At 40.1% G+C, this 12910-nt stretch overlaps 1 protein-coding gene across 3 annotated transcripts in view; it reads left to right on the top strand.

Annotated features, from left to right (window-relative positions):
• The first annotated feature begins 10196 nt into the window (after window positions 1-10196).
• Window positions 10197-12910, top strand: part of nrp2a (neuropilin 2a) — a 73741-nt gene continuing 71027 nt past the window's right edge. For 2 of the 3 annotated variants that reach the window (XM_086067729.1, XM_086067728.1), the window contains exon 1: window positions 10198-10574. In XM_086067729.1, coding sequence (XP_085923855.1) covers window positions 10394-10574 — 181 coding nt within the window. In that variant the 5' untranslated portion in view covers window positions 10198-10393. Of the gene's footprint in view, window positions 10575-12910 lie in introns of all 3 variants that reach the window. The other variant, XM_086067730.1, reaches the window with a different exon arrangement.

The following is a 12910-nucleotide window of genomic DNA, read 5'->3' as shown; positions in this document are numbered from 1 at the left end:
TCCGGGTGCAATTCAACACAAAATGCTACATCTGCCTTCACAAAGTTTAGAATGCTTTAGCTTGTGCCACAAGCATTCTAAGAAACATTTAAAATTCTTAACTGTTTTATGCAAAGGTGTCCAAACAATGGCCTTGGGGCCATTTGTGGGCCCCCCATCCATTTTTCAGTGGCCCACGACGTGTTCTAAAAATAGCATTTGACGCAGTTAAAATAAATAAATAAATACATGTTTAGAGATGGTCAAAAAGAGAAGGGAGGGTGTCAAAAAAAATTGGTACCAATAGGTTTAGGACTAAACACATTTTCTCTTCATAACATTACGTGGCCCTTGCTTCCTTCTGATTTTCTGTACATGGCCCTCAAACTAAAAAGTTTGGACACCTCTGGTTTTAGGAGAAGTTAATCCGATATGAAATGTATTTTCATATTTCAGTGTGCTATATTTTTGGAAGGGTTTTGAATGAAATTCTCAAAGCTCAGGAACACTCCATGCTCCATGATTTACAGTAAGCCTCAGATTTCAGTGAGTCATGCCTCTTTTCTGGATCAGAAGGCTAGATGGGAGATTGCACATAGGTTAAAGGTGCGCAAGTCAGGTGCGTAAAAAAGACTTACGCAGAATGGAACTGTGTTCATTCATGTCCATTTGTCTATTATTATTGTTGCTGTATTGTTACCATATTGATTTGCATGTTCCGCATAACCATCACTTTTTGGTTTACCTTCCGCATCAACACACATATCCAAATAACAACTCAGAGGCACAATTACAGTATGCAGACAAATCATGCACTGTGTGCCAGCCATCGCCATGGCAACTGCAATCAGTCATCCCAAAACAGCAATGATATGACAGTTCATGTTGTTGGATTGGCTGTCATTCTTTCCTTCACGTTACTTATCGTCTTGAGCCACCTTTTTTTGTTTCACAGCTGTGTATGTCATTGCCAGGAATGCTTGATGTTGTTCCTGTTGGTTGTGATCAAGCTTCAGTCAATCGCCCTCGCACAGCTGCTTGAAAATAAAGATTAAGTCCATATTTGAGGCCAAACGTTGGCCTGGATTTGTCTTGGGCCAGTTCTACTGTTTGTCCTTTATTTCCTATTCTATTTTGATCGCACTTGGTTGCACGCCCATTCCATCTGTCTATTACAGACCGATGTTCCATTTACACATCAACTGTCGTGTCCCCTGATTTAAATGGCAATTGCATTTTAGAGCCTAAGAACAAAAACATTTGACAATGTGTCTTAAAGTTTCTTCTTTTTCTTTTCTTTTGTTTCATGCAATTTACCATGTAATCACGAAAATGTCTGTGAACACAAAAGATATGAGCATGCATGTTAAGTGTTTAGTCCGGGCAGTTCCAAGATGGTCCCAATCTGGCGGGTCGCCACGGTGATGATGAGCTCTAGAATTGCCGTTGGCTTTGTCATTCTCTCTCAATTTTAGCAGCCCTACACCGCTTACTTACACAAAAGAAGACTTGCAAATCATTGGGGGGTTGCCTTTTTTTTCCGCAGACTTTCACAAATTCACAAAGATTTTCAGAAATGTTAGCTGTGGAGTAGCAACACTGTACGGGGCATGAAGGCAATGTCGTAGGAGGAGGGGAAGTCAAGGTTCAACAGCAAGGATGTCAAACTTCGCTCATATTGATCCATCTCGCAAACCTGCGCTCCCTGCCCAAAAAAAAGGACGAGTTTCTTAGCATTTTTATTGCTGCTTGTTAAATTGTTTTCTTTACTACAGAATCGGTATGGGCGACGTAATCAATAGACACAGTAAGTGATAACATTCAATTCTGACTTGAGATTTGTACAATAAATGTTTTCCTAATTGTGTTTGTTTTATCACTACTTATTTGGTAATTTTAGCTTCTCTAATGGCGTACATAATTAACAGGGGTTATCATATATGTTGTTAAGTATAGATATTTTTTACCCTTAATTTTATATCATTATATATACCGTAACTATGAAGAGATGCAATTGATACCGTGATGTGAATTTTGGGCCATATCACCCAGCCCTAGTTAGAACCTTTCTGTTAATGAAAGGGGAAAAAAACAATAAAATAAATAAAATTTAAGAAAATGAACCAATGGAAATCTAACATTGCTCTTGAATTGTGCTTCAACAGATTTATTTATTTTTTTAAAGAAAGAAAGAAATGGAAAAAAAACTGATGGTACCCCTAGCATTACGTGTCTTCCTACTTGTAATCAGATAGTCTGCCTTTTACACTTGACATGCACCCGAGGAAGCGAAGGAGAGAGTTGTCTCAGGAGATTTGAAAGAAAATGATAGACAAGCATGGTAAAGGTTAAGGCTACAAGACCTTCTCTTAGTAGCTGTTTGTTCCTGTGACAACAAATGCACGTTATATTCATAAATGTAATATCCACGGAAATAGTGCCACTTTCCCTGAACGTGGCCACAAGAGGAAAATTGTTGAAAAATTGAAAAGATGGATAATATAAGAACCAAGAAAACTCTCCAAAGAAATTAAAGGTCTACACCAAGGTCAACGTACATCAGTGTCAGATCACACCATACGTCATTGTTTGAGCTAAACAGAATGTAATGGGAGATGACCAAGGAGGACACAACTGTTGAAAATCATTTTCTAAAAATGCTAAGCTGCATGGTGACAGTGGGACAAATAATAATTTTTTAAAAACACCCAAGAATATGCCATCTGGAGAAGACACCCTTCGAACCGAAAAGTTTGCTCTTGAAGAGTGGTCCACTGGACTAAAATACTTGCTGAGACATGCAGATATCTCATTGAAAGTTACAGAAATAGTTTCCATCCATCCATCCATTTTCTGCCACTTGTCCGAGGTCTGGTCCCGGGAGCATCAGCTTTAGCAGGGAAGCCCAGACTTCCCTCTCCTTAGCCACTTCGTCCCAAGGCGTTCCCAGACCAGCCGAGAGACATATACTATGTTTACATGCAGTCAATATTTGGGTTAAGGTCAGAATTCCGGTTTCTGAAACAATCAAGGTAACATGTTTACATGCGTGGCGACCCGAGTTACTCTCGTTTACAAGTCATTTGCGCTCGATTGGAATATCCCATTTGAACAACGTAATTACGTAAATAACGTCATTTCCACTTTTAACTTACTACGTTCAATAAAATACATAATATTTATAGTAGTCGGTTTCCTCCTCGCTCCAGAAGTGTGTTTTTTTGCTACGAGCGTCATGTTTGTTTACACCGGCTTGAGTATTTCCGGTGGGTTACACGCCAGAAGCACGGACTTATATACTTGGAAAATAGGCAAAAATTGGCGTTTTCGCCGTAGAGACACAAAGTGATGTGAAAACGCCATGGAGAAATCCATGTAATCACTTTAGCAAGTGGGGCGGAGCTGCGCATACAAGTCGTTCCTACAAAGACCAAGATTCCTTAATAATTAACGAAGGAGAAGAAAAGGAGACAAAGATGAAAATAGAGAGCATGCGCACAGCAAAAAACAATGCGCCGTTCAATCGAGGTATTCCGAATGCGTTTATACACGCAAAAAATTGGGTTTTGAAAGGGCTAACCCAGGGGTGTTTTTCGGGTTTTTAAAAACTCAAATAAACCCACATTTTGCCAATATTTGGATTTTTAAATGGTTATTGCCTGCATGTAAACGCAGTCTGTGTCTCTCCAGCGTGTTCTGGGTTGCAGAACACAGAAATCGTTTGTTTGCAGTAATTGCTTCAAAAGTCTGTGAACCAAAATGTAACTTTAAGGGTACCATCATTTTTGTCCAGGCCTAATTCATGAGTTTCTTTGTATTTGTAGTACTTTGTTGCCCCAGGATTGATTCAAAAGTAATATTTGATCAACATTGGTTAATTTTCACTATATGTTTATGTATTTTTGCTGTTAGTAGTATCATTATGTCTTTTGCCATTGTTAACAGAGGGGCACCATCAACTATGTACACAAGTGTACTGCATTATCTTCGTTCGACAGACCTTTGTTGGTGAAGGGTGTGAATGCTTCCCCTCCCCCAGACTTCTGTGGCTAATTTTGTTAAGGACAATTTAAGATCCATTCACATCAAAGAACCCCCTCGGACCGCCATTGTTGTTTCCGTTGAAAAGAGACAAAGATTAGGGGTGGTGACTGAGAGAAGGAGATAAAGTTCTATTAGTCAGTCACTTTCTTTTTCTCACACACACACTACATCAGATTGTGCTCATCACTCCACACACGGAAGCACGCTGAGGAGATTTCATCTCACATGCCTGCAAAGAAGAGTTGCACTGCATAATTAGCGGCTTTTCACTACGGCTGTGTTAATGGGCAACTGTGTGAATGCCTGACTTTGTGTCAGTCTTGTGCCACTAAGCAACTCTGCAAGCAATATCTGTATCAAAATGTACCAGTTCCATTTCTAATGCAATTGTTCCAGAAATAATTTTAGGAACCAAACTCGCAAGCAGTGGGGAAGAAAATTTCTCATTCTGGTACTATCACTGTCTGATTATTAGGTCAGCCAACCAATGCCTGGGGAGAAGCAATAATTTGCTAATTAATTGATAATTCACTAAAAAAAGAAAAAAGTATACAATTATTTGTCTAGACTTTTGACCTAAGGGTACAATCCCATTATGTCAGCGCCACAGGAGTTGAATTTTGGTGTAATCAGATTTATCTGTAACCTCATTTACTGTAACTTTGCTGGTGGGAGATGAATAGTGGAAACGAGTGGAAGAAAAATGTATGTTCAAATAATAATCAATTATAGTTCCTGTATTCTTTCAGATGATGGCTTATACATGAAAAAAATTAATAACTCTTCAAGTTCGGGGTATTAAAAAAGACACATTGTGCTCATTTGGAACAAAAGAAATTAATGTCCTCAATAACTTCAGAAGCAACATCTACTTTTACAAGACACAGGACACTTTGCTGGCTTTTAGCTGATATTTGTAATCCCAGGATGCTCATATTGTCTTGAAACATACTCAAGGATCGGGATAGAAAACACTAAAACCATAATGTTGAGGACACAAAAGGAAAAGGAGAGCAAGCAGAACTATGGGTGCACATTTGATGACTGAACACTGACCATGCGGCTCAGAAGAACAACAGATCGTTCATTTGAAATGAGGAATGGTCAACCTAGGGGTGACCGTATTTGACTTTTCTAAACACTGGATATTTTTGGCTTAGTTGATGTATCTGTGTTTTTTGACATTATGACCAGTCACTGCTAATTATTGACGTATAGACTGGCCAGTCTCTGCATGGAAGGTCAATCTTGATAGTTTGAGATGTGTGGGAAAACAGGACTTATGGTTATCCTATAATCTAATGTTGACAATAATGTAACAGGAAAGTCTTTAGCCCTATTAGGGAAGCGTACACACACACCTATGTTTGTTTTGCTATCTTTGTGGGGCCATCTCATTGACATAATGCATTTCCTAGCCCCTTCCCCTTCCCCTAACCCCAACCATCAAAAATGATTGCCTATCCCTGTTCCTTACCCTAACCTCAACCATAACCCAATTCAAACCTAAACTCTAAAACCAAGTCTTGACCCCCCCAAAAAGAGGTCTAAACTTGTGGGGTCCAGCAAAATGGATGGGTGGGCCCCACAACTCAGGAAATGTTGACCTCGCTATGTGACAAAAACAAGACCACACACACAAACCTTTCTGCTCCAATGGGCTGCAGCTCATTAGGTCGGGTAGTGCAGGTGTGTTTGAGGTGATTTTAATTAAGCAGTTAATTAGCGTCGCATTGGCTCTGCTACTTTATTAACAAGATGTGGACCTGCATGCAACCACTAATGTGAGTGAGTGAAGCTAACTATTTGTTTCCTAGCTGCCCTATTGTTTACTAATGAATGCAGTTTGAATATGAAGCCTGTGGCAAGGAAGATATGTCACAGTGTCAAATCATGGCTGCATGGAGCAGAATTATTATAGTTCTGGAATTTTCATTTTAGTTAGTTTTTATTTCGTTTTGGGTTTTGTTTGTTTGGTGACAAATCCAGGTCTAGAAAGTCACAGTTTGGCTTTAGCCCCAGGTGCTGGCTAGCTAGCTAGCTCCCTAGCTAGCTCCCATGGTGCTTGTTTCATTTTTTTTTGGCACTCACTCACACAACCACGCACACACGTACAAACATGGTCTCCCAGGCGGGGAAGCGAACGCACGCCAATCTGCATCGTAGGCAAGTGACGGTTCCACTCTGCCACCTGGAGCCCATGGTGCTTGTTTACCCTTTAGCTAGCGCCCATGGTGCTTGTTTACCTTTTAGGGAGCTAGCTAGCTATCATCAGGGGCTAAAGCCAAACTGTGGCACCTCTGTTTTTAATGTGTATTACTTGTGCGAAATATTTGATAAACACGCTGGTAAAATGAAAAAAATAGCGCATTTCTTACCAAGCGCTGCATATCAGCTGAGTTAAATGAAAAAGCAGGTGAGCCGAGCCATTGGAGCCAAAAGTCAAGCACACAAAATTGCCGCCTCGGAGCGACGTCATCTGAAGGTGCTTTTCTATTGGCCGCTGCTAGATGACGTCACGTCTGTGTGACACTTTCAAACGTCCTTATTCCGGTTAATATTGAGAAAAATATACTTAAAATCACATTTAAAATCATCCCCAAAGGCTCATGTATTAAATGAATTACCAAAGACTAAAACGAAGGACATTTTTGCTATAGTTAGTTTTGTAAACATAAAATGTAGTTTCAGCTACTTTAATTTTATTTCGTTAACGAAATAGTTTTTTTAATCTTACTTTTAGTTTTTCGTTATTTTTCGTTAACTAAAAAAACCTTGGCATGGCGTGAGTGGTGTGTCAACAATAGTAAGGCTGTAACGGGTGTGGATAGTTGCACAACAAAGTCCCATGAAGGTGTGAGTTGACCTCAACTGCTCTTTTCTGATAAACTTGTTTGTTGTGTTTGCCCTGTCACCCATTGATCTTCATCCATCTTCACTTCGGTTACGCTCGGCTTCACCTGAGGTCACAGCAGGTTTGATAACAGCCCTTACACATATCTCGCTATCCCATTCCAAGTCAACCTCATATGCATACTTAAGATAGCAAATCATTCTTTGCCCCTCCGTTGGTGGGAGCGTACACTCGTGGAAAACATGACAGTTTACCCAGACGGACGTTTATTGACTGTTACGGTATTTGTTTTTCCGTCGCCATTGATTAACCATAAGGAAGTGCGGAGACTTTATTGGATTACAGTTAAGCAAGATGGAGTGTCATTCTCCATCAGATTCCATGTGTCTTACATCTCTCTTGCTCTCTAGTCAGAATATATTAGGCGCCTGGATGCCATTTGATATCCATGGCTAAATAATGATGGATATGTGGCTGGTTTTGTTCACCTGCCTCCTCTTAGTCACGCATCTTGTGTGCGCTACAACCTTGGTGACCTCACAGTCTTGTGCCTAGATGCTCCTTTGTGCCACCATGTAAGCTAGACAGCATCTTTGTCTCCCCATTTTGCCTCAAGGAGACAAAGATGTGCTCCATTTTCCATCCAGTGGTGCATATCAAGGTCAATCAGTGGCAAAGAAGTGTGTGGATGCGTGTGCGCATGCGGTTGCGGCGCACGGCTACTCACTTAGTTGGGTGACACAGATGTTACCTTTGTGGTCAAAAGGCTGCAAGTGGATTTGGTTCGGCTAATGGAGCTGAGCGCTTAGCCATCTCATATTGATAAGATTACTATGGTAATACAAACACAGCTGGGTTAAACCACATTAAGAAAACCTTCTTTCTCCAAGATTCTTCCTTTTTTTTTTTTTAATTGTCGTCCTAAGTGGCGTCCTCTGGCGCTGGTGCTGCTTTTTGGCATCTCGTTTAATAGGACTTTTCTTCTTGTATGCCCTTCGCCTCGCCCTCATCTTCTTCCACAGCAAATCTCCTCCGCTTTTTTATCTTCACATCGTCCTTATCTCCCTCCTTTTAATTGGCTGACTTTAGTGGAATAATTCCCTTTGTCGGAAATCCTGCACTTTCCACATTTTACTTTCTTTAGTTTCTCTTCATGATATTTTTCTTCTGCTCTAATGTGCATTCATTTTACTTTAAATCTTTATAAGATACTCAATCAAATAGTTTTAACGCGTTTTAACCATAAGTATTTTTGCCATGTTGAATTCACAAGATTCTACACTCACTTAAATTGCTTGGGCCTTTAATTAAAAATGTTTTAATAAAATTCTTGAGGAAAATAGCCACACAGTAAACCACATCACCTACTCCACATAGTGTATATGACAGCCGTGCCACATCAAGGGCACACAACATTGTCAGAGACAGCACATGTCCACAACATACACTTTTCAAATGTCTCCCGTCTGGCAGACGCTATAGGAGCGTCACGGCCGGAACAAAAACACACAAAAACAGCTTCTACCCACACGCCATCAGACTAACGAACAAATGACATCACAATCTGTCAACTACACTGCGTAACCTGGCAGAATTAAACGTTTACACTGTGCAATACTTCTTCGAACCCTGAATAGTCAAATGCATGCATTGCACACTGTAGCCTATACATTTTGCACTAACATATTTTCATTTTTGCACTAACTAGACTATTATGTCTACCAAACTTGAAACAGTCCTTTAAAAAAAGAAAAGAAAGAAAAACTTATTTTTTGTTGTACTCATGTCCCCAAATTGTCATTTTGCATTCATCTTATCTTATCTTATCTCATTAATTAAAAAAACATTCTTTAAAAAAAAAAAAAAGTTATATTTTTAGTCTCAGTGGAATAATTGACTCATAGACAGTAGTTTATGCATTTGTTAATCTCGCCGTGAATATTGTAAGATGTTACTTTCTAGTCTTCCCTTGTCTCCTAATCGAGCCTAGAAGTTTGATTACCCCGATACTGGCCCTCTTGCTTTGGCTCCAGCTGAGATGTGATTACAAGGTTTGGCTACCTACTCATATGATATGACATGGCTTTGTTATCTTGCTGACTCAGGGGTACCTTATGCTTCATCCTGAGCCTTATGTTCACAACTTGCTGTTTTTTTGTGTGACTTCAAAAGCTAAAAATAAATCAATTGGTTGAAGAGAATTCACTATTCGGGCTCGAGTATTCTTCCACAGTTAATAGCTAATTACTTTCCTGCGGGTGTCTACTGGTGACGTCCCATTTCATTTAATGGACACTGACTACGTTTACATGCAGGCAATAACCCTTTTAAAACCCGAAAAATTGGCAATATTCGGGTTGCCATGTAAACACACGCAATAACCCGAATATGCTCTTATTCGAGTTTTTAAAAACCTGAATAACACCCCTGGGTTACCTCCATTGTTTCAGAAACTGGAATTCACTCATGCTCTTTATCTATCTTGTAATTAATGTTGCCCACTCAGCATCATTGCAGCCTGGTCATCCTTGCTCAACAACTTGGATTTCCTCTGCCTGACGGAGACCTGGACTGTCGCTAGTGAGTCCACCGATATGATTGAATTACTACCGCCTGGCTGGCTGTGCTTACTTATACGCTCCGAGGACGTCGGGCCGAGGTGGAGAAACGACAACTACCGTATGTTCACGACTATAAGGCACACTTTAAAGTCGTGAATTTTCTCAAAATCGACGGTGCGCCTAATAGTGAGCCTTGTGTGTGGACCAAGGTCCAAAATCTGACTAAGTGTGTGAGAGGACTTCCCGCACACATTGCTTATATACAAGAAAGGCCGACCTGAGAGACAGACATGAGAGTACGGAAGAGTCAACTTGGTGGCGAGTTCTCCAGCCCCTCCTTTCCCTCTACTCCTATCACACACCCCCACCCCCACGTGTTCGCTTTGCCAATCGTGATTTGATGTATTCAAATTTATGCCATGGCGCTAAAGCATGCATGTTCAGTGAGCATGTGTCCTCTTTTTTTTCTTTTTTGCTTGTTTCAGTTCTTAACGAGCCACTTACAAGTAAATTATTTGATTGACAGCTTCCTCCAAAACAGAGCGGTCTGCTTGCACAGGGAGTAAGAGAGATGGGTGGTCGGGCTAAACTACTACATAGAGTAGTGTAGCGTTTCCTTTTTTTCCTTTCTTTCTTTAAATGCTTTATTGAAAAATGTTCACTTACAGCAACAGACATCGCAAAAGTCACTTTGAAGTAGTGCTTCAAAGCTGTTTAGCTACACAGTGTAGCTAAACAGATCACACCACATACTAAAGACACCAGATTGGTTTTTCCCATGCGTCACTTTTCCTTCCCTGTCTCTATGACTGAAATGTGCGCCCATCTCTAAACCGCTGTGGAAAAAAAAGTTTGCCAAATGATCGCGGAGCTTGCTATCATTCCGGGAGGCTGATGAACACAGCTTTACCAAGACTGGGAGGCAGCACTGTGCAAGTTATGCCACAATTTGTCAATGGATCGTGAATGCTTGGGCGAACGCAAAAGCCGGCATCATTTCCGAGGACACGACAACGAGACTCACTCTGACAATGAGACAGCGTGTTTGATGGAGAACTTGTCCAGTTGTTTGTTTCTGATACAGAAGATCATGAGGACTATGACTGATTTGTGGATTAGGATTGATCAAAAGCAATGTGAGTACATTGTTATATACAACTGAACTCACTGTTTACATTGTTACTTCAACCAAACTCAGTTTTGTTCCGTTCGCTGCCTTTTTAAAAACATGCGCTAGCACTAGCATTGTTTTAACATAATAGCATGCGACCATATGTTTTGAGCTTGTTTAACCGTGCGTGCGCCCAATTATGCGGTGTGCCTTATGTGTGTGTTAAACACAGAAATAGCACTAATAACTGTGACTGCACCTTATAATACGGTGCGCCTTATGGTCGTGAAAATACGGTATTTAAATAAATAAATGGAACCAATGTCTATTTACCACTTCGATCACAGCTTTGAAGCCATCTTTTTTTGAGTCGGCCAAACTATCACTGTGCTGTGCTGTGTCATTTACGGAACTCCAAAATACAATAAGGACTTTTAAAACGACTGCAAATCTTTTTGCCGAAAACATGCTGAAATATGATCATATCCTTTTTATGGGGGACTTTAATATTTACGTGTGCTGTCCTGAAAAACCATAAAGTTGAGTTGAGTACTGTTTACCCGCGTTGTCACTTGCTCTTCTTGCCCCGTGCGCTGATTCGCTAGCAAACAGCCAATCGCAGTGATCAAATGCCCCCGACGCCGATTCAACATGTCGAATTTGCTGGATAAATAATAATGCATACAGTTGTGGGGACTGGGGCCATATTGTATTTTAGAGTTTTTAAAATGTGCTGAATTTCACAAATTTGTCAGCTCTTTCTTCATATGAAAAGAAAAATGCACTGAGCTGTCACCATTGTCTTACAAACGCAATTATGCCATGTAGTAACAGAAAAATGACCAACACAAATCAATGTCACACTTGTTTTTTTTATAGTACAGTACCTATTTTTAATATAATTTTTTTTTATGAATTGTTATGAAATTACTGATTCAATGACTAAAAACTGCAACCATATTTCTATTAGGTCAACATTTCTTCCCACTTTTATGTTAACAACAGTATGAAAAATTACAAAATATTGTACACTTTATCATAAATTTTGATATAAATTGAGATATAAAATGTGCGATTAATTGTGAGTTAATAATTGAAGTCATGCGATTAACTACGATTAAAAATGTAAACGACTGACACCTCTAATATATATATATATATATATGAAACTTGACTTGACCTTTATTTGCAACCGGCCTCCATGAGAGAAACCATAACAACATCAATATGGCCCATAATAGTTTGACCGGCCTGAACTTACCTTTTAACTCTTTTAGCAGCCCTCCTTGCATCGCCCCTCCCCCACGGTAAAACAATATACTCTCTCTTTCTCATTTGCATACACTTGTTCTCAAGTGCTCTGCTCCGTGCTTGAGCTTGTAGCGCGATAAAAGCCCCTCACAGTAAACAAGACGTGGAGAATAGCATCTTTTCTCTTTGTTATGCACAGCTCACCATAATGACATCATTTGAGCAGGCCTGAGGGAAACTTCAAAATGTTGCTAACACAAGCCGATCCTTTCCAACTTCTGCACAAACATCTTTTTTTTGTGGAGATGTAATTTGAAAACCACTCCTGTCAGGTATTGGATTGCCATCTGGAAAGTGTGTGTCGTAAGCCCCCTCCCTTGAGTCTTCCTGCTCGCTAAAGTGAAGCAATGGATGCGGTGAGGAGGGGTGCGTTTCGGAGGGAAACGGTGTGTTGAAGGTCACTTTGATGTGCCAATAAAGACACACAGCGGGCCAGTGGAAGGAGATGAAAAGAGGTCGAGCAGACGTAAAATGGATCCTGGTGGAGAAGGTGAGGAAGCGGAGTTGTGTCCTCTCATCTCTCCCACAGCACACTGTGGATAATGATGTTGCATCATAAACCAGAAGCGGCTGGGGTATTAAACAGGCACCTTGAAATTAAAGCGAGCAAACAACATTCTCTGACAGTTGAAAAAACCCACAGCCTCATGTGCCAGAATCAAGCAAAATCAACAAAGTTGAATATATGCTGATCATACTTGTGACAAAATGATAAAAAGTTTCTGCAAATTTCAACAACACACAAAAAAAAAACTTATCGCAGTTCTGCTAATAAGATGCATATTCTTCTTTTTTATGTTTTCTTTTAATTTAGTTGCCGAATTAAACAACATGGTTACTCTAGATTCACACCAATGGAGCCTGACTGCCTCCGTGCTGCATCCATGTGCAGTTGCCTGCCCCCATTAGGCACACTTGGGCACTGCAAAGGAATCACAACCAAATCAGATAGATAGATAGATAGATAGATAGATAGATAGATAGATAGATAGATAGATAGATAGATAGATAGATAGATAGATAGATGGATGGATGGATGGATGGATGGAT

This window comes from Leptonotus elevatus, chromosome 2, assembly GCF_054856555.1.
Source record: "Leptonotus elevatus isolate MCC_2025b chromosome 2, RoL_Lele_1.0, whole genome shotgun sequence".
NCBI lineage: Eukaryota > Metazoa > Chordata > Actinopteri > Syngnathiformes > Syngnathidae > Leptonotus > Leptonotus elevatus.
The sequence above is the reverse complement of the archived record's forward strand: the minus strand, read 5'-3'. Positions and strand labels throughout refer to the sequence as shown.